Here is a 27,408-nt window from a genome sequence, read left to right as displayed (position 1 = left end):
GGCGGTGTTTGTTTTTTCTCATTCTTGGTTGTATAAATACACACATTGTGGATGAGGCAAAAAAGTAGAACGTCAAAGTTAAAAACTCAAACTGCGTCCTACATGCCATCTTCACCCAGATGAATGTGCCCTTCTTCACAGCAGCTTTGAGTTCTGGGTAGCTTCCCAGAAGGAGGACAACCAGATGAAAAACCGTGGAGTACAGTAGCTTTCAGTGATCCCCCAAAACATGATTTTCTGTAAGATAGAACCATTAAAGTACAACCTTTGACAGATTTATGAAACTCAGGAAAAAAGAAACCTCCAGGGATCCCTGGGTGGCGCAGCGGTTTGGCGCCTGCCTTTGGCCCAGGGTGCAATCCTGGAGACCCAGGATCGAATCCCACGTTGGGCTCCCGGTGCATGGAGCCTGCTTCTCCCTCTGCCTATGTCTCTGCCTCTCTCTCTCTCTCTCTCTCTCTCTCTCTCTCTCTCTCTCTCTGACTATCATAAATAAATAAAAATTAAAAAAAAAAAAAAAAGAAACCTCCTAACGGTGCAACATGTGATCTGATGGTTCAAACTTCACACTGTGACCTCTCACCCAATAACCTGGTTTTGTTGCATAATATAATGAAGCAAACTCCACTTGATTTTTTTTTTTACTTTGTCTTGTTTAAATAATTGATTTATTCACCCTGTTTAGAAACCAGAATTGAGACACCAAGTGTTCTATCTGCTTTGGTTTCAGGGTCCTTAAGGAATACTAACTCCTGCCCTGCTTGCTTTCCAGGGCACTAGTTGAATAAATAAGCTTTTTTTTTTTTTTTTTTTTTTTTTTTTAAAAAACTTACATGAAGTAAGTAACAGGTGGTACATGTGAGAAAAAGAAAAATATTTTTCTGCATTGATCATAATGAAATCCCGATTCAAGAGAAGTTTCACCTTTTCCTGCCACCACCCCCCCAGCCCCAAGAGCAGAACCTGAAGTGAGGGCTTGTGTGCTTGTGATTATTTTAGGAAGTGATTCCAGAGAATCAAAATGAGGGACAGTATAGGCAGAAATGGGGAAAGATCCAATATGTTACTGAACTTGGTTATTGCTTTGGAGGATAGGCTCTGAGGCAGATTCCAGCCCTGAGCTGGTAATACCAGCCTTGGCCAGAAGTAACTAGAACCTTACAGCAACCTGAAGGGCAGAGAGGAGCCACAAGAGTCAAGGGTCAGGGTTTCTTCCAGAGAGCTTCCCTCTTCACTCAGTGCTGTCCAGGTCAAACCTGGTGGCTGCCTCCACTACCTCTATTCCTGGGTCTTTGTCACAGCTGCCAAATGGAAACGTGCAGATATGGCCTTCTCCCCTTGCCCCGCTGGACAAGTCCTTTCGCTTCCGTAGTCTTGGGTTCCCAGTTCGAGTGTCTCCTACTCTCCAAACCCCCATGCTAATCATGGCTTCATGTCACTGTCAGCTGCCCATCAGTGTTCTTCCCCAGGGGCCAGAGGCCACTGGGACATGCTTCACTGTCTGGTCCCTCCTGCTCCCTCAAGCCCCTGGCCTTGCTCTCTGGTGCCTCCATGTTCCTCCTCACCCTGCAACACCTGTTCTATGTTCCAATAAGCACATGCCAGTAGATTAAGGAACAAAACAATCTTTGATTTGACTTTGTCCTTTCCTTTTGGCTAACAAATTCCCCAACCAACTGGACCATGACCACTTCCCATGTCTGCTGCACGTCTCCCTGTTAAAGCTCCTGGAGTTTAACTCTTCTCTCAACTGCTTAAATGGTGCCACAAAAGATGACCAGTGTTCTTGACAGCATTTTCTCTTGTCTTCCTTCTCCCTTTTTTTAAAAAATTTTTTATGATTTATTTATGATAGTCACACACAGAGAGAGAGAGGCAGAGATATAGGCGGAGGGAGAAGCAGGCTCCATGTACCGGGAGCCCGACGTGGGATTCAATCCCGGGTCTCCAGGATTGCGCCCTGGGCCAAAGGCAGGCACTAAACCGCTGCGCCACCCAGGGATCCCTCCTCCCTTTTTTAGAACATTTGGCCATTTCTTTGAAACTCTTGGCAGTGGCTTGTATTAGGCTGCCCTTTTATTCATGAATAATAACCATGAATTTTCTCTTAATCCACACATCAACTTTGCAAAGACTATTGCCTCATTTTACAAGTGTGGAAACGGGCCCAGAAAGTGAGGCGGCTCACCTAACAAGTGGCAGAGTTGGATTTTATTGTTTTTAGTTTTTAAGGGTTTTTATTATTTTTAAGTAATCTCTACACCCATTGTGGGGCTTGAATTCACAACCCCGATATCAAGAGTCACACGCTCCACGGACTCAGGCGCTCCCAGAGCTGGATTTTAAAACCAAGTGTGTGACTCTAGTGCTACTTCAATGTCCCTTGTTCTCCTCTATGAGCTCAATTCTCCATCCTTGATAAGTCACTTACATGATCCCACAACTATGCTTATGGAGCAGCCTAGTGCAATGGTTAACCGTCCGAGGGCATCAGATGGAACCAGTTTGCCTAGTATCGAATCCTTCATCCACCACCAACCTGCTGTGTCTTAGTTACATGTAAAGCATGCACACCTAAGTGTGCGAAAAATACTACCTGTTATTGCTTTCTCCAGGGCCCCCTCGATCTTTCCTGAATGTTTGTTTACCCCTCATAAAGTCTCACTTTTTTTTTAAAGATTTTATTTATTTATTCATGAGAGACAAGAGACAGGCAGAGGGAGAAGCAGGCTCCATGCAGGGAGCCCGATGTGGGACTTGATCCTGGACCCTGGGATCACGCCCTGAGCCAAAGGCAGATGCTCAACCACTGAGCCACCCAGGTGTCCCAAAGTCACTTTTTTAAGCGAAACGTGCTGCCATGTTCTCCATCCCACAAGTCCCTAAAATACACATAACCTTGAAATTAGGTCTTTGTGAAACTGGGGAACCTGGCTCTGGGCACCGTTTCAGTCCCAAATGTTAGGTACAAAATTTCACAGTCTCTGGGGTTTTCTTAAGTTACCCCTCTCCTTCAGATTCAGATTCACATGCCTTTGCAATCCCAAATCCTCCAAGGAGCCAGATTACCCCTGGAATAAGAGAGATTGCTGACAGGCTTAAGGAGCCTTGCTCGTCCCAAACAACCCATGTCCCTCTGCTACTTGTCACCACTGCCCCCAAGTCTAAAGCATGGCCTCCACTCTCTTCTTTGAACCTAGGAGGTGGTAGTCTGACTCTTCCCTACCTGGCTTATCGTCATCACGTGCCCTACATTTGGTTCTGGATTCCACATCTTAGAAGAGAAACAGTCCATGTGCAGGATAATAAAAGCAAAACCACCACATATGTCCAATAAAGTGTTTTCCTTGGGGAAGAGAAAACCCACTGGGAACTTGGCCTCTGCACCAAATATCTAAGGAAGGATTCCATTTGTTCCACATGACTCCAAGACACAGAGCCAAAGATCCTTTTCAACAAACATTATTGTCCAGCCATGTGCTAAGAATAAGAAAAGGAAAGCAGTAACAGCAATGGGTCAGGCAGATAAGCGAAGTCGCTCTACCTCACTGCACCAGCACTTGGACAAATTAGAAAAAAGCACCCCATCCTCAAGGCACTAGACTGCCTTCTGTTGACAAGTTGGGATAAGCATACAATTCATCAATCACTCCCTGTAATAAGGCAAATGTTGGCCCCTGGGGTGGAGCAGGACACAAGCTGCAGGACCAGGAGTAGCACTTTGTGGAAGCCATTGGAAGCAGAAAGAACCTTGATGCGGAGCCAGCCAGAGCAGCGTCAATTCAGGCACATCAGGTATGGCTGGGGGACCTCCAGAGGGCCTGCGCAGGAGGAGACTTTGGTTGAGGGAGGGATGCCCTTTGTAATCTTCTATTCTGAGATTTTTATTTATTTTTAAAGATTTATTTATTTGAGAGAGAGTGCACACATGGGAGGAGAGGAGGGGCAGAGGAAATGGGAGAGAGAAAAAATCTCAAGCAGATTCCCCAAAGAGCATGACCGTCATCTAGGGCCTCGAGGTGGGGCTCAACATCAGGACCCTGAGACCATGACAGGAGCCAAAATCAGGAGTCAGACACTTAACTGAGCCACCCAGGTGCCCCTACCCTCTCTTATTAAGAAGGCAAGTGGCTCTCTCCAAAGAGGGCAGAATGGAAAAAAGAATCTGTGATAGGTGGAGCCACATCTATCCTTGGGGGAGGAGACATGGGGAGATAACATTAAACCAGAGAAAAGGTCAGAAATAATATTGTAGCCAAGAGTGTTGAAGATTATGAATCTCTTACTGTTGGTATAGTCCTTTACAGAGCTCATTCACTTTCAAGCGATCCAAATGCTTTAAAGTTGTCAGACAAGGTGGGGCGTCTAGCTGGCTCAGTCAGTAGAGTATGTGAGACTTTTGATCTCAGGGTTGTGAGTTTGAGCTGGGTACAGAAATTTCTTAAAGTTGTCAGAGAAGGTAGTGTTTTGCCCATTTTCCAAATAATCAAGTTGCAGATCTAAATCTCCCAAGGCTCTATTTGCCACAGGGCTCCAGCTGTAAGCTGCAGGGTTGTCTAACTACATCACTCTGCTTTTATTCTCTTCCATTTTCTTTTTTCTTTCTTTTTTTAATATTTTAAGATTTTTATTTATTCATGAGAGACACAGAGAGAGACAGAGATACAGGCAAAGGGAAAGGCAGGCTCCCTGCATGGAGCCCGATGTGGGACTTGATTCCCAGACCCTGGGATCCCACCCTAAGCCAAAGGCAGAAGCTCAACTGCTGAGCGACCCAGGCATCCCTAATATTTTATTTTTTTAAGTAATCTATACACCCAATGTAAGGCTCGAATTTACAGTCCCAAGATCAAGCATTGCACCTGAGCTAGCCAAGTTCCCCCTTTCATTTTCTTCAGCTGAATGTCTTTGCAACTCCCCAACATGCTGTTCATGCAGACTCCTCCTGGGAAATAAAAAGGCAAGTCTTCACAGCTGTGTTGTAATGGGTGCGAAGTTTGCCTAGCCCTGTTCTAGAAGAAATCAAGGTATGATCACCCTCTACTGGCCAAGCGTAGTGACAGCAGCAAAGATAAGCAAGGTGAGAATGAGCAAGATCTAGAAAACCACGATTTGAGGGAGAAACCTGACCACCAGGCTGCTGAAAGGGGAAAGAGGAAGCCAGAGGCTACAGTAATCACTCATAGCTTTTCCCCTTCCAAACTTCTCCCACAAAGAAGAGGAGAACGTTTTTCTCTTTCAAGCCAAATAATCTTTCAAAACAAAAGACAACTGGGTAGTATAGAGAAAGAAAGACGGGGGAATATGGTGGTCATTTAGGAACCGTGGACCCTTCAAAGGCCCTCGGTCAGTTCAGACATTTTACAGTCCAAGATTCAGTATATTTGCTGCCAAGGCAGGGACTTACAGTCCAAGATCCAGCAGCAACTTTCAGACAAGATCGTGGAACTGCTGTAGGTGATCTCTGGGGCATGATAGTTTTTAAATATTTTGAAGGACTGACAAGAACAACTACATTGTGTGAGAGAAAAGGACTGATAAAGACCAGGGTCAATGAGTTGAAATTGTAGGAAAACAGATTTTTGCTGCAATTTATTATTATTATGTATTTTTAAAAATATTTATTTATTTATTTTAGAGAGCAAGTAAGTGAGAGGAGGGTCAGAGGGAAAGGGGGAAACTAGCAGGCTCTGCACTGAGTGTGGAGCCTGACACTGCCGAGTGAATCTCACAATCCTGAAATCACTACCGAGGTGAAACCAAGAGTCAGACTCTTTAACTGATTGAGCCACCCAGGCGCCCCTATTACTTTTTATTTCTAAGTGATCTCTGTACCCAACATGGGGCTTGAACCTACAACCCTGAGATCAGGAGGAGTTCCACGCTCCACCCACTGAGCCAGCCGGGCACCTCAGATTTTTTCTTTAATTTATAGAACTTTCAGTAATTCAAACTCTCTAAAAGGAGGGAGCTATTCTCTAAATCAGTAAGCTCTCTGCCATGTAAGTGGTTAGAAGCAAAGGTTGTCATAGGAATGTCTGTTACAAGAGGTTAGACTGTGGTCAACCAAGATGTGGTCAACCAAGATGACACATTCAGTCACCGTTTGTTGGCCTCTGCTCTATTCTCATTGACCACATCTGCAATTATACCTATCTGCCAAGAACTTTGTGTGTTTTTTATTTTTCCCTTGTGCTTCTTTTCTCTCTCTCTTTCTTTCTTTCTCTCTTTCTTTCTCTTTCTTTCTTTCTTTCTTTCTTTCTTTCTTTCTTTCTTTCTTTCTTTCTTTCTTTCTTTCTTTCTTTCTAGCATGAGTGAAAAGGAGAGAGAGAATCTTAATCAGGCTCCATGCTGAGGCTCCACCGCATGACCCTGAGATCAATGACCTGAGCTGAAATCAAGAGTCAGACATTCAACCGACTGAGCAACAAGGTGCCCCTCTTCCTTGTGCTTTTAACAGAATGCCTGGTACATTCTTGGTGTTTGTTGAATGAATTCACTGGAAAAGTATAAGGTTCTTGGAAATCAAAACTGCTCTGCAGAAGAAATGCAGGTGACACATCACGGTGAGCCACCAGGCAAGGTAGCTAACTTTTCCCTTTGCTCTCTTGTGGTTGTACCATGTTGTCATAGTTATATTAATGGAAGAAAAAATAACTCATCCTAAGTTAACTTGCTGTAATATAGGATGATTTGGATAGATAGCATATTGATCTTCCTAACGCTATTTAAAAAAATCTGTTGAGGGGCTCCTGGGTGGCTGAGTCGATTAAGTATCTGTCTTTGGCTCAGGTTATGATCCCAGGGTCCTGGGATCGAGCTCTCTGCTGAGCAGGAAGCCTGCTTCTCCCTCACCCTCTGCTACTTCTGCTTGTGTTTGCTTGCTCTCTCTCTCTCTCTCTCTCTCTCTGTCAAATAAATACAATCTTTAAAAATAATAATAATAATTTAAAAATAAAAATGTTGAGATATAGTAAGGATACAGGATTGAATTAGAGAATCTGGATTCTACTCTCAGCTCCACTACTAACTAGCTCACTAGTGTGCCTTGGATCTGACTTCTCCAGGCATTGGTTTCTTCATCAGAAAACAAGAGCTTAACCAGGTTATCCTTAAGGTGTATTTTGGCATTAATATTTTCCAGCTCTGGGCCCTTTTGCTTTTTTAAAAAAGATTTTATTTATTTATTTGTTTGTTTAAAGAGAGTGCATAAGCAGGGGGAGGGTCAGAGGGAAAAGGAGAGAGAATCTCAAGCAGATTCCCTGCTGAGTGCAGAGTATGACCCTGAGATCATGACCTGAGCCAAAATCAAGAGTATGATGCTAACTAAGCCATCCAGATGCCCTGTCTTTTCTTTAGAAAGAGCAACAAGCTTGGAATTGGAAGGATTTCCTTCAAGCCCCAACACAGCTCACTGATTGCGTGGCAAGGCAAAGATCCTTTTGACTAAGAGGCTGGGTAGAGCACTACCAAGGCATCAATATACGTGGCTCATGGGATTGTGCAGGTTTCCTGATTTTCCCTAGTGATTCTGTTCCCTTCAACCATCTCTTCTTCCTCCAGTCTAACTCAGAGGCAACAGAGTACCTAAAAACATAGTCTTTGGAGAAAGAGCCAAGTTTGGATCTTGACTTTCCCACAGATCACTTGTATGATACTGGTCACAGCACTTACTTTTCTGAGCTGGTACTTAGAGTTTCCTGATCTGTAAAGCAGAGATTTTATTATTTCACAGGCTAAGTATTCTCAGGACTATATTATTTCATAGGATTAATATCATGAAGATAAATGTATGTAGTACATGGTTTCCAGAGATAGTCATGTTATTTCCCATCCCACATACTCTTTTGTAATGTTACCAAGAAATAGTCTTTTTCTTCTTCCCCTTGAATCTGGCCTAGTGGCCTATTTTAACAATCTAATCATGATGAAATGATGCTGTGTAGCTTCCAAGACTAAGCACTAAATGTAAGTTCTATCTTCACCTATTAAAATACTCCTCTTGGGGAAGCCAGTCATATCATGAGGAAGCCCAAGCAGCCATGCAGACACTCACAGGGAGGAGCACTGAACCCCCAGGCCACCATTCCCACTGAGCTTCCAGTTTGTGGGCCAACACCAACTGCCAGCCATCCCAGCTCCTTAGGTGACACCACAGGAAGCAGGAGAACCCAGCCAAACCACAGAATTGTGAGATAATATGAGAAATGTTGGCTATCTTGTTAAGCCACTACGTTCTGAGGTTTTTTTACGCAGCAATAAAGAAGTAAAACCAAGTGCTTAACAGTACTTTGCTCGTAGTAAGTGCTCTAAGGAGGTATATGGAAGGAATGATAACAGTGAAGGAGTCCTATGAAAGGTTTGGAAGTCAAGGAAAAACTAACAGGAGTATGGGGCAAGCTGTATGAAGGTGTTAAAGGTCATCTACCCCCAAAATGCGCTCTGCAATACTCCTGTCTTCCCCATCCCCAGGGCTCTCCCACCTCTTCGAAACAGCAACAGATGATCCCAGAAGTGGCCATTTTGAGCAACTCTATCAGAAAGTCCTTCGTTATATTGAACTTTTCTAGCATTCCCATTCATTGGTCTTAGTCCTGAATTCCGGGGTCCTATACAACAAATTTCTTTTGGAAATGACAACTCTTGATATATTTGAAAACTTCGACTACTTTCGAAGTCGACTTCAACTACTCCCTCATTCTTCGACTTTGACAACTCCCTCATTCTTCCCTTCTCCTCTCCTACCTAAAGTAAAGAAAAATTCAGGTTTTCTCCAGTGGAATGGTATGGTGTTCAGGCCTCACACCCTGAATTTGCTCATTTGCTCAATGAGTAATTTGCTCATTTCTGGGCTAGCACTGGCTTTTGGTGCCTCTTAACAGGTGGCACCAAGAAACCTACCCACCTACCCTATGTTTGACCATGCACGGGGAAATGAATGAATGAAACAAAACTGACCATGTGATGACTGTTGAAACTGGCCAGTTGGTACGTGGAAGATCACTGTCATCCCTTCTACTTTTGTTTTTGAAAAACAATTTTTAAGCGTTTATTTATTTATTCATGAGAGACACACGGAGAGAGAGGCAGAGACATAGGCATTGGGAGAAGCAGGCTCCCTGTGGGGATCCCAGGACCCCGGAATCAAGGCCAAGCCAAAGGCAGACACTCAATCATTGACCCACCTAGGTGCCACTCGTCTTTGAAATTTTTTAAAAATTTGTTTTTTAAATCATTCTAAGAAAATAAGGGGGAATGATGTCATGTTTCTATAAAGTTATGGTGCATTTAGGCAGGGAATTTTGTGTACAGGCATGTTGCTGTCCTTCATGTGCCTTTTGAGGGAGATCAGGCAAAAACAAACTCATTGGCGGCTAGGGAAAGAAACACTGCAGCTGAGCAAGAGCAGCTGCAGAAAAAGGTAGGCAGAAACTTCTTCAACAAGCCCCACTGCATCAGGAGCACTTAGAAAGCAGCCTCTGAAACGTGTGCCCAGAATTCTGTTCAGATTGATGCCACCGTGCCTCAAGTCTGAGAGCGATCGACTCAGTCTTCGGCTTCGTGGGCCAAGCGTGGGGCTCTGCGTCCACAAACGTGGATCAAGTTCTCACGAAGGGACGGGCCCAGGTCACAGATGAACCGGGCTCCAAAGTCCACGGGCGGTCCCTCTCTCTGGACCCGGACGACGGCGATCGGGTGGGAGAACTGCCAAAGCTTTCAAACGGTCGGCACTTCCTTGGTTAAAAAAAAAAAGAAAAAAAAAGTTGGGGGCAGGGGTAGCACTAGATTCCCAGTTCCCGCAGTGAAGTGACTCCGCGGGTCCCCAGGGAGCCTCGACCCCCGACGAGCCTGAGACACCGAGATGCAGAGACGACTTCCCGGGTTCCTAGAGGGGCCGCTACAGGCCCGGTGCACCTCCCGCGGGGGCGGGGCTCTGACGTACTTCCGTCCGCGCCGGCCGCGGGGTGCATAGAGGTGTCTGAGCGCTTCGAGCGGTTTCGAATCAGGTGAGCGTCTCGATTCCTGGTTCGCGTGGCGGGCGGGAGAGGGAGCCTATGCCAAAAAGGTTCGGGGAAGGAGAAGTGGGTTGGGCAGCTGTGGCCCCTGGGGAACCCCCGCAGTTCCTGGGAGGAGCCCCGTGCTCTTGCCCAGCCCCAGGGAGTGGAAGCGCTCCCGGGAAAGCCTTTTCATTCTCGCCCCTGGGGCTCCACAAATGAAACTGCCTCGTTCTCGGTCCAGAGCAGTTTTTCTGTGTTCTCCCCGAGCCGCGTCGTCTGTTCGTCGGACCCAGGTTGCCGTTTCTCTTACCGTTGCTCTGAAAAGGAAAGTCCGAACTCTGAGCTAATTGATGAGAACACGCCTGAGGGGCTTGGGGACCTTGCGGAGCTTCATTAAAGTCCCGGGTAGCGGCTGATCCTGGAGAGGGAATAGTACCTTTGGGCTTTGTTCAGATTAGAAGACACATGTACAGCAGGCATCTGCTCGAGTTTGGAAACGCATTTTTACATTAGCATTTATAAATAGTTTGTCGAGAGAAAGGTGATCTGATAGGTGATGTCCTTGGATACCTATGTTATATAAGGAATAATTGAAAGAACTATGAAGAAGAGTGTTACGAGTCAAAAAGCAATTGTTTTCAGGGATTAGAAGGCTACTATGAAGAAAGTACTGTACAGTAGAATTCTGTGCTTCAGTTAACAAATATGCCTGCTTATGAGTTTTCAGGGACACAATGAGTGTGTTAAAGGCGTTCTAGCATTAGTTGGTAAGTACCATTCAGTTGTTAGAATCTGATAATTTGGTTTATTTATGCCTCATTTTGTTCCATAATGGACCTGAGGCACTTTTATAAAAGAGTATAGGTCTTGGGAAATTGGCATAAAAGGCGGGGTGGGGGAGGGGGGCGGAAACGGAACAACTGGGAACAGGAACAATTCTCTTCTGGTTATAGTTGACCATGAAGGTATGAGCCTCTTGTGCTAAACATTCTAGATAGCCTAAAGAAAGTAGTTCACTGTGAAAACAATGTGACTTAGTAATAAAAGACTCGTGTTTTCTATCCACTTGCTTTTTATTTTATAAATACTTTATTAAAAATTCAGAAGCTGGGCAGCCTGGGTGGCTCAGCGGTTTAGCGCCGCCTCCGGCCCAGGATCGAGTCCCACGTCTGGCCCCTTGCAGGAAGACTGCTTCTCCTTCTGTCTGTGTCTCTGCCTCTCTGTGTGTCCTCCATGAATAAATAAATAAAATATTTTTAATAAATAAAAAAATAAATGAATAATAAAAATTCAGAAGCCTTGACACCTGGCTGGTTCAGTCAGTAGAGCATGCAACTCTTGATCTCGTGGTCATGAGTTGAAGCCCCACATTGGGCATAGAGGTTATGGTCAGTTAGTCAACCAATCAATAAGTTAAAAAAAGAAAAGAAAAATTCAGAAGCCAAGATCTGGAGGGGATCCCTAAGTAAACCTTTGGGCAATTTTAACATGACCAAATGTGAAATAATTGGCTTTGCTCAGGGGACAAAAATCAAGACAGAGCATTATCAAATTTAAAAAAAAAAATCTATGCCAGCCTGAGAGATGGAAGCATTTCATTGTAGCTTTAATTTTCACGTCTTTTATTATAACTAAGGTTAAGTATCTTTTTGTGGATTTATTATTAAGCTGAGATTTGAAAGACATATAGAAATCTGCCCTGAGAATTGAGCATTGATAGGGCATAGGGAATGAGCACGACAGTGATGAGACAGTTTGAGGAGGCAGAGGCCAGGTTGTGACTTTCATCTGCCAAACAGAGAAATTAATAAAATGGTTGTAAACAGCCGGGTGATATGTGCAGATTTTTATTCGAAACCTCTGCAGGTATTCAACTTTTAATGTGTGAAACTAGTTTTTCAAAAGAAGGAACTTCCAGGGCTGAAGGCGGGCTGCCCCAAGATGGGGTACTTTAGCATGAATAGCATTTTGAGTTAAAAGCAGTTGAATCCCAGCAGATTCAGGAAAAGCTCTACACTTTCCCCCCTCAAGTGCCTGCCTATGCCAGAAAGACAGCTGTTAATGAGATTCTTCTTTACCTAAAAACCTACACAATAAGGCACCCTTTGTTTTGCAAACTTCTCCTCTCACCTTCCTGCTAATGTTCTTCCTTATCTTAGTATCCTCAGACCCCTCTCCTTAGCTTAGGTTGATCTATAAGCCTCCATGTTGCCTGACTGCCTTCATACTTTCATGTCTGTGTGGATTCCTTGTACATACAAAGCTAAATTTGATTTTCTCCTGTTGCATTTTTATTTTTAAGGTAAGCTCTATGCTGAAAGTGGGGCTCAAACTCACAACCCCAAGATCAAGAGTCACATGCTCTTCTAACTGAGCTTCCAGGTCCCCCCCCCCCCCATTTTTTAAAAAATAAAAAATAAGTTAATAAACCTCTGCTGGTAGCCTTTGAGTCTTGGAGTTGGAGTTGCCAAACTGGAAAATGGCCTGTATGATTTCAAAGGAAGAAGAATTTGTCATAATGTTGTCAACTAGTTAAAAGTGTTTGATAAGAGTAAAAGTAAGCATTGTGTTATGTTTGCAGTAGATCTGCTATAAACTTTATTTCATTAGGCCAATATTCTGGTTATTGTTGGTTGAGAGTCAGAAATTAATTATTGCTCCTAGAGACAAAGCAGACACCTTTAAAAAAATTGTAAAAGAAAAAGGCTTCATAACTTTTTAAAAAATGTCTAATTAACTCTAAGAATGATGTGCTTCAACATCGTAAGTGTTGAAGTTAACAGCTAATATATTTGTCATTACTACCACTCCGTAATAGAATACCATTTATCGAAGCTGCTTCCTCCCCCCACTGCCCCATATTTTTAATTTTTTTCTATTTCATTTCATTATTTTTAAAAGATTTTATTTTATTTTTTAAAGACTTATTTAAGATGTTATTTATTTGACAGAGAATACAAGCAAGGAGAATGGGAGGAGGAGAAGCAGGCTTCCCACTGGGCAGGGAGCCCAATGCAGGGCTGGATCCCATGATCCTGGGATCATGACCTGAGCCAAAGTCAGATGCTTAACCAACTGAGCCACCCAGCTTCCCCTATTGTAGTTTTGGAATATAGGTGAGGGTTGGTGTAGTGAGGTCCAGAGCCAATGACTAAGAAAGAATTCTTGAGATGTCTTTGATGCAAAATGGCGGTTTTGTTAAAGCAGGAGACAGGACCCTTGGGCTGGAAGAGCTGCTGTCCCAGGCTAGTGAGAGGTGGCTGATTATATACCTGCAAAGTTAGGGGAAGTAAGGAAAAGGGAGATTTAAAAAGGATTTTCATATGCTAAAGAGGACCTTCAAGATACTGGAGGCCTTGCCACTGTCACGTTAAATGTTGTTTTTCCCTCTAGCTAGGTATTAACATTAAGACATTAGGGACTTCCTTTTTTTTTTTTTTTTTTTTAAGATTTTATTTATTTATTCATGAGAGAGAGAGAGAGAGGCAGAGACACAGGCAGAGGGAGAAGCAGGCTCCATGCAGGGAGCCCGACATGCAGGGAGCCCGACATGGGACTCCATCCAGGGTTCCCAGGATCACGCCCTGGGCTGCAGGCAGGTGCTAAACTGCTGAGTCACCCAGGGATTCCCAACATTAGGAACTTCCTGAGGAACATCACACACATATCACCCTGGATATGGGGGGGCGGGGGTCATTTGTGGGATGTCAGCTTATGCTTTGTCCTTAGCTAGCCCTCTGTTCTCATCACCCCTATTTATTTTAGAGAGAGAGAGCACATAAGCAGGGGCAGAGGTAGAGGGAGTGCATCTCAAGCAAACTCTTTGCTGAGTGAGGAACCTGATGTGGGGCTTAATCACACAACCCTGAGATCATGACTCTAGCCAAAATTAAGAGTTGGCCATCTAACTGACTGAGCCACCCAGGTACCCCTAAAGATTTTATTTATTTTATTTTATTTATTTTATATTTTATTTTATTTTTTTAAGATTTTATTTATTTATTCATGAGAAACCCAGAGAGAGGCAGAGACACAGGAAGAGGGAGAAGCAGGCTCCATGCAGGGAGCTCGACATGGGACTTGATCCCAGGACTCCAGGATCACGCCCTGGGTTTAAGGCAGGTGCTAACCCACTGAGCCACCCAGGGATCCCCCTAAAGATTTTAAGTAATTTCTATATCCAATGTGGGGTTTAAACTCATAGCCCAGAAATCAGGAGTCACATGCTCTGCTGACTGAGCCAGCCAGGTGCCCCTTGAATGTTTTATTTTAGAATAGTTTAGATTTCTAGAACAGCTCAAAGATAGTACAGAATTCCCATATACCTCTTCTCCAGTTACTGTTAACTGCTTACCTTACTGTGTACATTTGCCACATCCAAGGAACCAACATTGGTATGTTACTATTAACTAAGCTCCACAATTTATTTAAATTGTAGTAGTTTTCCCCTAATATCCTTTTTTCTGTTCCAGGATCCCATCTAGGGTACCACATGATATACGTCTTCAAGTCTACTTAGTGTGCCCTGGTCAATGACAGTTTCTCAGGCGTTGTTTGTTTTTGATGACCTTGATAGTTTTGAGAAGTACAGGTCAGGTATTTTATAGAATGTCCCTCAATCTGGGTGTGGAGAAGGGCCACAGAGGTATTGTACCTTTGTTGTCATTATCATTAACATAACCCCTAGTGATGTTATGTCAACCCCTTGGTGACCCAGCTCAGCTAGTGTTTGTCAGGTGTCTGCATGGTAGTGCTTCCCTTCAGCTCGTTTCCATTGTCTCCTTGTGGCAGCAAGTCCCTAAGTGCAGCCCAGTGTCCAGGAGTAAGAAGTGAAATCCGCCTTCTTGACAGAAGAATATCTACATAAATAAATTGGCATAATTCTGAGTGGGAGATTTGTCTCTTCTCTGTTTATTCAGGTTCCCCTCCCCCCCTTTTTTAAACATAGTGTGGACTCACAGATAAGTTTTAACTATGATCGTTGTAGCTGTGGCTTTTTCTTTTCCAAGTTGGTTTTTGTATCCCTATGACACGCCCATTGCTTTGTTTTTTAACTTTCTGTCACTACAGCTTGCTCCAGGCTCATTTTATAAGCTCCCCAATCTAGAATCAACTATTTCTCCATTTTCTAGTAATTTTTACTGGAGAATGATATTTAGAAACCGAGATCGGGGCTCTGGGTGTGCTGATTGTGGGATGTCATTGCTTCTAAACCTTCACAGCAGACAGAGCTAGGAAATAAATGTCTATATACTAATTCATGTGCACACACTTACCTAATTCTGTATCCACCTGTAGTAAACTAAGCATGAGTTTATGCTGCCATATTTTTTAGCTTAAATTTTTACTATTTTTTAAAGCCTGATTTTACAGTTTTTATTGAGTAGCCCCAAAGGTCCATATATCTCATTCTTTCCACAGATATTTAACACTTAAAAAAAAATTATTTATTTATTTATTTATTTATTTATTTATTTATTTATTTATTTATTTATGATAGACACAGAGAGAGAGAGAGAGGCAGAGACACAGGAGGAGGGAGAAGCAGGCTCCATGCCAGGAGCCCGACGTGGGACTTGATCCTGGGACTCCAGGATCGCACCCTGGGCCAAAGGCAGGCGCTAAACCGCTGAGCCACCCAGGGATCCCCTCCACCGATATTTAATACCTGCAAAATACCAGGCATATTGTAGATATTTAGAAATAGCAGTGAAGAAAATAGATGAAAATCCCTGCCCTTAAGAGTTGATATATTCAAGAAGGTTTAAAAAAAAAGTTAGGGGCGCCTGGATGGCTCAGTTGGAAGAGCATGAGACTCTTGATCTTTGGGTTGTGGGTTTGAGCCCCATGTTAGGTGTAGAGATTACTGAAAAAAAATTTAATTTAAAAATTTTTAATTAAAAAGGTAAAGTATATAGAGATAAGTGATGATGCAGGAAAAGAGTAGATTAGGAGCAGAAGGAATTCTGGGGTAAGGGAGGGTTATATGCGGTTTAAAACAATGGGCAGGTTTGCCTTGGTGAGGAGAACATAGGAGTACAGATATATAATCTGGAGGAAGCATTAGGCAGAGGGAACAGCAAATGCTCTGAGGTGGGAAGCATGCCTCGATGTTCAGGACACAGTATGGTTGGGTTGTAATGAACAAGAGAGAGGTAGGAGATGAAATCAGAGGCAATAGGGCTGAGACCTTGTGAGGTCTTGTCAGCCATTGTGGTAACTCTGACACACCACCCTGAAAGGTTTGAGCAGAGGAATGATGTGGTCTGACATATTTTAACAGGATCACTCTGGCTGCTTGTTGGCAATAGATTGAGGGCCAAGGACAGAAGCACTTAAGAGGCTCTTTACAATACACTGGGCAAGAGGTGATGGGCTGATATGACAGTGTTGGAGTAGTGAGAATTGGTTGAACATTGGATCTCACAGGATTTACTTATGAATTATATGTAGAATGTGAAGGAGGAGTCAGGATAAACAGGTTTTTTGGTCCAAGAAAACAATGATGGAGTTGCCATTAACTGAGATGAATAGCTGTGGGGGGAATGATGGGGACTACAGTTTTGGACATGTTAAACTTGAGGTGCAATTGGACATACTGGTGGCAACATCAAGTAGTAGTTGTTCGTATAGGTCTAGAGTTCGGAAGAGAGGTCCAGGCTGGAGATAAATGGGCAGTTGGGAGTATATAGGTGGTAATTAAAGCCATAGGACTAGATGGAATCTCCGAGGAGAATGAATACAGCAAAGAGGAAGGCATCCAAGCACCTGGCCCTCCGCTCATTTGTGATCTTACAAAGACATGAATTTGAATTGTGGACATCTGAGGGAAAATTTTCTTTGTAAGCTTTTTTGTTTGCTTGTTTTTGAATAATCTCCACCCAATGTGAGGGTCAAACACAACAACCCCAAGATCAAGAGTCACACACTCTACCAACTGAGCCAGCCAAATGCCCCAACTTTTTTCTTTAATTGTGACTGTGCACATGTTTTGCAGAGGCAGTTACATGATCTGTGAGTTTGGATATACTCTTCTGGTAATAGATTCACATGAAAGAAAGGTCACTCCCTGTTGAATGCCCCCTGTGTTACCAAACTTCTTGGGTCTTGCTGAGTTTCCCAGGCTTGATCCCAGAAACTGAGCAGCCCAAACATTCCAGTGTCTTTGCTGTTATAGGGATGCCCTTCTCTGGATGGAGTGTGAAATTTTCAAACCAGTTACGAAAAAACGTTTCAACACTGCTGAGATCCTACTTAAAGTCATTTCAAATGACTGGCCTGGCACTACTATATCTGTTATTTTGAGATTATTTAAGCCTTGAGTGCTAGTGCCTTTATTTGAGAAAACGAGGTGATTTGCTCTTTTCTTGGCTCTTTTCAAGTTATCCTGAACTTGGGAGCTCCACCAGTGTATTGATGTGCAGGGCAGCCTTAAGGAATAGGTGGCGCTCATTCTGGTCCACCCTTCGGGACACCTATTGCCGTCTCATAGGATGCTTCAGAATTGAGGTTCAGTAGGGAGGAGTCCCAAATACTGACATTCCTAGAATTCTGAACTAATTAGCAGCTGGTAATTATTGCATTTCTCATAAAAGGTTACGTATTGAGGTTCTAGTACTAGAATTCCATTTCATATTTTTTAAAAATTACCAGGATTCATCACAGAAATAACTGAAGGAGAGCATTCATATAAAATGTATGTTTTAGTGATCATTTAAAAAATAAAAATAGTATGTTTTAAATGTGTGTTTACTAAATAGTGAAACTAAATAACAGTATAAAAGCTGTAACAGGGGATCCCTGGGTGGCTCAAGGGTTAGCGCCGCCTTCAGCCCAGGGCGTGACCCTGGAGACCTGGGATCGAGTCCCGCGTGGGGCTCCCTACATGAAGCCTGCTCCTCCCTCTGCCTGTGTCTCTGCCTCTCTCCCTCTCTCGCTCGCTCTTTCTGTCTCATGGATAAATACAATCCTTAAAAAAAAAAAAAAAGCTGTAACATAGATGTACATTTGTGGCAGCAGGTAGGGGGCTCTCTGTGGTCTGGAATTGCTTTTTTGTTTTCTTGCGGGTTTTTTATTTTGTTTTTGAAGGCCATGAAGTTCTGGCATTAGTAAAACCTATTTTGCTTGTCCTTTTTTTTTTTTTTTTTTTTAAGATTTTATTTATTTGCTCATGAGAGACAGAGACATTGGCACAGAGAGAAGCAGACTTCTTGCAGGGAGCACAGTGCAGGACTTGATCCTGGCAATGGGATCATGCCCTGAGCTGAAGGTAGATGCAGGTAGATGCTCAACCGCTGAGCCATCCAGGAATCCCTGTTTTGTTTGTCTTTAAAGATATTCTTATTTTCTTTCTTTTTAAATTTTTTAAAAATTATTTATTATTAAAAAAATTTTTTTAATTTAAAATTTAAAATTAAATTTATTTATTTGACAGAGAGCACAAGCTGGGGGAGCAGGAGAGAGAGAAGCAGGCTCCCCACAGAGCAGGGAGCCCAATTCAGGGCTCAATCCCAGGACCCTAAGATCATGGCCTGAGCCAAAGGCAGATGCTTAGCTGACTGAGCCACCCAGGCACCCTGATTTTCTGATATAAAAGTAGTAATACCCATTATAGAAAATCTGGGAAATGAAAAAAAGAATTTAAAAAACTGAAATAATCTATAACTCAGCAATATCACTGTGTTGTATCTTTTTTTCTTTGCTGTAATTGTGGGTCTGCATGTGAGACTTAATATTCAGGTGATAAAAGCCAGATCTGTGGAGAATGACGTGCATGTTAGCCATGAGCATACTCAAGTTTTTAAATGCCTTAGATTTGGATTATCTGTGACTCCTATTTCCTCATCTTCTGTAAGCTATTTGTGCATCCTTCTTATGGTCTCTGCCCTTGTTATCAACATAATTTCATGTAACAAAAACCCACAGAGGATTTTGTCTGTTTGGCTCTTTGTTGAGACTGGTAGAGTTCTCCTGCTCTGTTATCCACGTCCAGAATGGAACATCTATGTGAGATAACAAGTGCTGCCACAGTTTGGAAACATGCTCAGGAAAGCCAGTCCCAAGCATGGAAGATTAATTTATGCAGGTTTCTTTCAGAGTATTTTTAATGACTGCTGATAATTATAGTCTGATTCTGATGTCTCTTTACTCATTTATTTTCCATCTCTCCCACAAACTTGAAAGCTCTGTGGGGGTGGGAATGCATCTGGCTTGTTCATCATTACACTCCCAGCTCCAAGCCCATGGCAGGTGTTCAAGTAAATGTTGAGTGAACGGACTTCACTTTTTTGGCAGATGACCTTTTTAAGAGTACTCTTAATCTAATCACTGATCTCCCACTTGTCTTTCTATGAAACCTAAAGGTGAAAGACATCTAAAAACTTGCATATTCCCTACTCAAAATTGCATCATTTGGGGCACCTGAGTGGCTCAGTCAGTTAAGTGTCTGACTTGGTTTCAGCTCAGGTTATGATCTCAGGGTCATGGGATTGACCCTGCGAGGAGCTCCACGCTCAATGTAGAGTCCGCTTGTCTCTCTCCCCTACCCCTTGCATGTTCATATTCTCTCTCTCTCAAATAAATAAATGAGATCTTTGAAAAAAAATTTTTTAATTAGATCATTAATTATACTCAATTATTTTAAAATATTCTAGTTAATTCCAACCCTTTAACATGATTCCTGGTTATGCTAACTAGCTCCATCATTTAACTAGCAAACTTTTTAAGTAGAGTATTTGATGTGGGGGTTGAACTCATGAACCTGAGATCAAGAGTCACATGATCTACTGACTGAGCCAGCCATGTACCCTTGATTTAGATAGGCTGCATTTGGCCTGTAGATATCCTGTTGAGATCTCAGGAGTGTAAGATTCTGAAACAGTTTTTGGAGCAAAGTTAATTTAAATATAATTTTAAAATTTATGCCATTGTGCACTTTTTATTAGAGTGGAGACAAAATAAAATTAGGATATATCCTGAGCTGACTCCTGAATGATTTTGAACAGTAATTTTACATTATGATGGCCATAATTTCCAGTTTCTTGTGCTAAAGGTGTGGCTGTAAAGACCTAAAAAAGCCTTTTTGTAATTCATGGTAACCATATTTTCTTAGGTTTAACGTGTAGCCCTAAAGAACCAGAAACCCAAAGGAACCAGTATTCCTGCTCCACAGAGTCCCATCTTTAGTGAGGCTATTTCTGGAATCTGTGTGATGACCAAGGTTTTGAGCATGGCTGCAGTTCGGGGCCCTCGGCCTCCACAGGTGAGAGGCCCTGTGGTGGTTAAAGATGAGGAAGAGGAAGGGAAGTGCCTTCCTAGCCTCGAGGTGTTCCGCCAGCGCTTCAGGCAGTTTGGGTATCATGACACACCTGGACCCCGGGAGGCCCTGAGCCAGCTCCGGGTGCTCTGCTGCGAGTGGCTGAGGCCCGAGATCCACACCAAGGAGCAGATCCTGGAGCTGCTGGTGCTGGAGCAGTTCCTGACCATCCTGCCCCAGGAGCTCCAGGCTTGGGTACAGGAGCACTGCCCAGAGAGCGCTGAAGAGGCTGTCACTCTCTTAGAAGATCTGGAGCAAGAACTGGATGAGCCAGGACAGCAGGTAGGCTGGGAAGACCTTTTATGGTATGAGACTGGGAATACAGCACTCTGGGCAGGACTAGGTTTATCCATCCAATGGGAGTAGCTGAATGGAAGTTTCTGCTTACATCATGTTTCCTGCTATTTTTCTTCTACTGTTCAGTAGAAGATCTTTAGCCATGGGAAATGAATGATATGGATGTGTTTCCTTTTTCTAGCGCTTGTACATTAGCTCTCCTGAGGTTTTCTTTCATTCAGCAGTTGACCTTTGAACAACACGGGTTAGAGGTGTCAATCCCCTACCCCCAGGACACGTGCATTTGAAAATCCCAATATAACTTTTGATTCCCCCAAAGCTTAACTTCTGAAGAGCCTACTGTTGACTAGAAGCTTTACTAATAACATAAATAGTCAACTAACCCTTATTTTGTATGGTAGATGTATTATATACCACATTCTTATAATAAAGTAAGCTAGAGAAAGGAAAACATTAAGAAAATCATAAAGAAGAGAAAATACATTTACTATATGTATCGAAAAAAATGTGTGTGTAAGTGAACCTGTGTCATTCAGACCCGTGTTCAGGGGTCACCTGTAGTTCTGAGGTGAGCTGTGCACAAACCCTGCCCTTCCTGGTTGTCTCTAGGTCTCATCTCCTCCAAGTGAACAGCAACAGATGTGGGAGAAGAAGTCCTCTTCAGGAACAGTCAAGTTTCCAAGCAGCACACAGCCCCAGTCTGTGGTGACCAGTCATAAATGTGAAGGTTGGGAGCCCTTATACATCCAGGAGACTGGGGAAGAGCAGAATTTCACCCCAGAGCTGAGGAAGAGTCAAGGTAGGGACTGTCATGTGTGTGCTTGATGCCCCAGGCCTTTGTGGTGGAAGAAACAGAATAATTCTAACTACTGGTTGTGAGGCAGCAGTCCTAGACTGACTTGCCTGGTCCGGCTGCCTGTGCAGAATGAGTGCCTCAGTGCCTGTCCTCCCTAGGTATGTTTCAGCCAGAGTCCTAGCTTGGGGACATGACATACTCTTAAAAGGGTTGGTCGGAGTTGAAAAAAGGTATTGTTCACAGGGGTGTGAGAAGTTGAATGAACCAGTGAGAGATGATGCTTAGTCATTTGTTAATGACTGAATGAAGAACCTGTTAAAAGCATTGGATTATGTAAAAATGGTCCCTGGTAAATTCTTTTCAACTTCTCCCTCGTAAGGTTATTTAAAATTTTTAGCTTATTTACTGAGTTACTTATTTCCCACATGTAATACATGGCAGCTTGAAAAAAAGTCTGTACATGAGACCAAGTGATTGCTTATCACCCAGAGTGGAAGGGGCTTTTAGCTGCTGCTGGTGGCAGGAGGAAAAGAGATGGCAAGTGGAAGGAGAGCGCCAGGGACCAGGAAAGGGGCTGAGAGGAAAGTAACCTTGTTGGCTGAGGCTTCTGTACTCACAAGCCACCAGGTCTCAGGGAGCCCCTGGTTGGGTGTGGATTTCTCTTACTCCCCTTTTCCATGTATGTAAACAGGTTAGATGGACTTGTAAGTGTGGCTGTCCATTGCAGTGCTCTAAAAAAAGATATATTGCTTCAGTCTGGTTCTAGCAGAATCAACTTTAGAACTAAGAGTGGTGAGGCATAGCCACTGTAGGTTATGTGCTGGGAATCACACCCTCCTGGGAGGTGAGCACTTAGATTTAAATTAAAAATGGTCTGCTCTATGGCCATACCACCCTGAATACACCCGATCTTGTCTAAATTAAAAATGATCTGGGACTAGAATGGTCATACGTGGACTGAATGTCCTCTTTTGTTGCTTTTATATTCCACTTCTGGGAGAATGTAGATTTTATGAGCTTGCCATTGGCCTTGTCTCTGTTAATTACCGTTTTTATTTTCTTAATCAGCTTTGACCATGCAGTAATATTTCTTGCTTGTTTCTTCCTGCCCTCTTTATATGAAATTCTTCTTCTGGGAGAGAAAGCTATGTACTTGTCATATCATAATACCTGCAGCTGGGGGGCTCGTGTCAAAGCCTGAACTGTAAACTAGAGCTAGTGGTGACTTCTTTGTATCAGTGTGATATTGTGACCTCTCACTGAGTGATACTTGGTCACCATCCACATCATGTGATGTTTCTATTTCTCCTTCAACAGTTTCTTCTCAGAACACAAAACAACTGACCTGTTTTCGTTCTCCTTGTTTCAGATCGTAAATCGAACACCCAGAATGAAGAATCAACAGATAAGCAGAAAAGTTCTGAAGAATGTCAAGAATTCAAAAGGGATGTTATTCCCATGATTATTGCTAGTAAATGTGAGGCCAGATTAGAAAGGCAGTGGGTAAACCTTGAAAAGGAAAGAGGAACAAAAACTCCTCTCCTAGACAAAGGTTCTAAGAAAGGCAGAGAATTGATTCCTGCTAAACCTGCCCCAGGAGAGAGGCGTTACATATGTGCTGAGTGTGGAAAAGCCTTTAGTAATAGCTCAAATCTTACTAAACACCGGAGAACCCACACTGGGGAGAAACCGTACGTATGCACCAAGTGTGGGAAAGCTTTCAGCCACAGTTCAAACCTCACCCTTCATTACAGAACACACCTGGTGGACCGGCCCTATGACTGTAAGTGTGGGAAAGCCTTTGGTCAGAGCTCAGACCTCCTCAAACATCAGCGCATGCACACTGAAGAGGCGCCATATCAGTGTAAAGATTGTGGAAAAGCTTTCAGTGGTAAAGGCAGCCTCATCCGACACTATCGGATACATACTGGGGAGAAACCTTACCAGTGTAATGAGTGTGGGAAGAGCTTTAGTCAGCACGCAGGCCTTAGCTCTCACCAGAGGCTCCACACTGGAGAAAAGCCATATAAATGTAAGGAGTGTGGGAAAGCCTTTAATCACAGCTCAAATTTTAATAAACATCATAGAATCCATACTGGGGAGAAGCCCTATTGGTGTAATAATTGTGGGAAAACCTTCTGTAGTAAATCAAATCTTTCCAAACACCAGAGAGTCCACACTGGAGAGGGCGAGGTGCTTTAACTGTGAGGTATGCTCTCTGGATGGTTTTTGTTGTTTTCTTAAACTTTAGCCTATGGATGCTAGGGAAAAGCCCAGTAATTGAGATATAAACTCTAGTCGTAGATATTGTTTCATTCAACGTCAAGGAGTGCCTGAGGAGTGGGTGCTCAGTGGTAGCACAATGACAAAGAAGTGCTGGAGGATGTTGGAGCACTCCTCACTGGCCAGCTTGCTGCGGCCAGGTCCCCTCACCACACTTTGAGTCCCGTAAGTCAGGCCAGCATTGCCTTTTGTATAGTTAAACTGAGTATATCCAGTATAATTAAGGAAGAAACACTGAAACTATTGAACTGTTTTAACATATATTGAAAAGTATGATTTGTAAAGAATTGAGCCATGTAGAATGCAATTTAATCTGATTTGGAATAAACATAACATCTTGTAATGCCTTGGGACTGTTAAAATAAATGGTATGTTGGTTACTGAACTTTATTCTCAAGAGAAGAAACTATTCCTGCTGATTTCAGGTTTTGGGAAATTTGGATTTGGGGTAATTAGAACTTTCAGTGCTACAAAGGTGAGTTTTGGGAAATCAGGATAGAGCATATAGAGTAGCTGCATCTTGGTCTACGTTGTGCTTTTTTTTCCCCCATGCATACTGAACACATTTTTTTTCATCACTGGGGACATTTGTCAGCTTCATATACGTTTTGGTTGTGTATATCCTATCTCTGCCAGAGTCTGAAAATCTGACTCCAAAACCTCCTTCTAAATTCCGCAACTCAATAATATCCAACGTGATTCCTTTAAGTCCATCCTGTCTGTTCACTGACTGTAGTCAGGTGAGATGTTCACATGATCTCCAAGCAAGAAGAGTCTGTTCTCCTACAGCAAGAGGGGAGGGAGATGTGTATGTTAGGCCAGAGGGTTCTGGAGGATTTGGGGCCTGAGGTACTCAAGCACACCTGCCCAGGTGTCCCATCCATCACGATCTGAATCTTTCCCAATCAGGGCCCAGAATTTTGGCACAAATGATTCGGCAAGGGCTTTGCCTTTAGCGGTCTCTGCAGTTCTGCCACCCTCACAATAAACCCTATTCTGGTTTTCAGGCCAGTCTGCTCTTGCTGCAGGAGATGGGGATCTCTTTAATCCTTCTTGTGGGAGACTTTGGCTTTCACAACATGCCCTGAAATGATAGTTGGCTGAACTAACCCTATACTTTTCTTTCTTCAAAGCTTGAGAGACAAACTGCAGTCCTATAATTGCCACTATCCCAATAATGTTTCAAGTTCTAGGACTATTACAGAAGCTAATGCTTCCCCTTCTACCTGCACCTCATCTCCTGCCATAACTAATGAGAATCTTCATAATTGCCATGGTAGAGCATGCCAGGAGCTGTCACTACTGCACTCATTACCAGGCTCTTAATAGCCATCTGACCAGTGAGAGTCCCATCCTGAGGGCTCAGTTTCTAGGGCCACTTCCAGTACCGATGGTTAACAGCTTGGATTTCCCCTAAAGCACTCCTGGGACAAGGGCTTGAGGGCAGATAGTTTAAGGAGAGGACTCAAGCCAAGTATGAGGGATCATGAAGGGAGGGCACGGAAAAAAACCAATAATGGGTGCCTTGTGGAGCAGGTGGCTTCTGTAGGCAACTAGTGCAAATCTGGGGACCTTCAGAGAACAACAAGAAATGGGAGAAACTGGTGTACTTGAGCTCTGCTCCAATCCCAATGCCCACCTGTGGTTGGGAGGCAGTGCCTGCTTGGCTCCAGGAGAGTGGTTGAGAACCCCTGGTAGACTGGGAAGAAATTGTTCCCAGGGAGCTTTGAGGCTTTGAGGCTTGGTCTGGAGATGTGTCTATCTGAAATTCTAATTAATTAATTTATTTATTTATTTTAGAGATTCTATTTAATCATGAGAGACACAGAGAGAGACAGGCACAGGCAGAGGGAGAAGCAGTGAGGGAGGGAGCCCGATACGGGACTCAATCCCAGGTCTCCAGGATCACGCCCTGGGCGGAAGGCGGTGCTAAACCACTGAGCCACCTGGGCTGCCCTCAAATTTATTTTTTTTAAAAGATTTTATTTATTCATGAGACACAAAGAGGCAGAGACAGGCAGAGGGAGAAGCAGGCTTCTGGCAGGGAAGCCTGACGTGGAACTCGATCCCAAGACCTCAGGACTCCAGGATCAGGACCTGAGCCAAAGGCAGATCTTAACCTCTGAGCCACTGAGGCATCCTTTTCTCAACTTTTTAAATTGTAGAATACACAACAAAATTTACCATATAAATTTTAATACACCTTAAAATATATAACATTAAAGACCTAAAGGGGATCCCTGGGTGGCTCAGTGGTTTAGCACCTGCCTGCCTTTTGCCCAGGGTGTGATCCTGGAGTCTCAGGATTGAGTCCCATGTCGGGCTCCTTGCATGGAGCCTGCTTCTCCCTCTGCCTGTGTCTCTGCCTCTCTCTCTCTCTGGGTCTCATGAATAAATGAATAAAATCTTAAAAAAAAAAAAAAAAAGACAAACTTTAAGCTTATATTAAGCTAATAGAAAATATCTCATTTCAGGAACACCTGGGTGGCTCAATCGGTTGTTGCTTTGAGAACTATTTACTCTAAATGTCAGGGAAAATAAGCCATTATAATTACTTAGTTTGAAATGGAGGCTCCTGGATGGGTCAGTCAGTAGACCATGTGACTCTTGATCTCAGGGTCATGAGTCTGAGCCCCACATTGTGGGTAGAGCTTACTTTGAAAAAAAAATTTTTTTATGAAGACTTACCAATAGAGGATACAGAAGTATACTTGTAGAATTGAGAATTTAAGTAAAACTGTATTGGCATATCAATATTATTTCCTTACAATCAAAATTTTAACAACTACCTTTTTTTATTTCTGTCTAAGAGCAAGTGCCCAGAAATAATATGAAACCTAATATGCATATTTTTCTTTTTCCCTTGCTATGTGGCACCAGTGTTTCTTAGAAAAATAGCCAATTTTATATTCAGAAAAGATATAAGGTGAGCCTGGCAATTTTGCTGTGCTAAAAGGCTTTCAGATTTAATGAGGTTATTTTGAAATGACACAGGGACCAATCTGAAATGAGCTCACATTGGCCAGAGTTGTGACAAAGAATATTGGCTGAGGTTGATTGTCATATATTTCGTCTAAAGACCCAGAGTCTAAAAAAAAAAAAAAGAGCCAGAGTCTACAATGATTAACAAAGATAGAAAAGTTGGTACAAAAAAAAAAACAACAAAAAAAAAACAGTTGGTATAGGGGCACCCAGGTGGCTCAGTTGGTTAAGCATCTGCCTTTGGCTCAGGTCATGGTCCCAGGGTCCTGGGATTGAGGCCCACATCCACATCAGGCTCCTTGCTCAGTAGGGAGCCTACTTCTCCCTCTACCTATGCCTGCTGCTCCACCTGCTTGTGCTGTCAAATAAAATCTAAAAAAAAAAAAAAAAAAAAAAAATTGGTATATTCTAAAAGAATGGTCATTGGAAGCTCTTTCAGAATGAGAAGTGATTTTATTGCATCTTGTTATTCAAACATGGTATTATGGACTACTTTACAATATTGAATGAAATTAATAATTTAAATACATCGGTGAAGTATTTTCTGAGTCAAAGGAAATAGCACTAAAAAGACTTAAGTTTTGACCTTGAGTTGGACAAAGCTGCATAAAATATCCAAATACAAATTTAAGTCTCCTTAAGAGCTTTATGGTTTTACTTCTATGAAATAATGGAATATCTCAAGGTCCCAAAATCACTAAAGTTAAATTTCTTAGGATCCTGTCAAATCAGAGAAT

The 27,408-nt window shown here is 42.9% G+C and overlaps 1 protein-coding gene across 1 annotated transcript in view; it reads left to right on the top strand.

Annotated features, from left to right (window-relative positions):
• The first annotated feature begins 10,072 nt into the window (after positions 1-10,072).
• LOC119863904 (zinc finger and SCAN domain-containing protein 21-like) overlaps positions 10,073-27,408 on the top strand; it is a 30,234-nt gene continuing 12,898 nt past the window's right edge. Inside the window, exons 1-4 of the mRNA XM_038541712.1 lie at positions 10,073-10,765; positions 20,110-20,595; positions 21,220-21,409; positions 22,776-23,604. Coding sequence (XP_038397640.1) covers positions 20,209-20,595; positions 21,220-21,409; positions 22,776-23,604 — 1,406 coding nt within the window. The 5' untranslated portion in view covers positions 10,073-10,765; positions 20,110-20,208. The remainder of the gene's footprint in view (positions 10,766-20,109; positions 20,596-21,219; positions 21,410-22,775; positions 23,605-27,408) is intronic.

The sequence above is a fragment of the Canis lupus genome, chromosome 6, assembly GCF_011100685.1.
Source record: "Canis lupus familiaris isolate Mischka breed German Shepherd chromosome 6, alternate assembly UU_Cfam_GSD_1.0, whole genome shotgun sequence".
NCBI lineage: Eukaryota > Metazoa > Chordata > Mammalia > Carnivora > Canidae > Canis > Canis lupus.
Note: the sequence above shows the minus strand (reverse complement) of the source record. Positions and strands in the feature narration are given on the sequence as shown.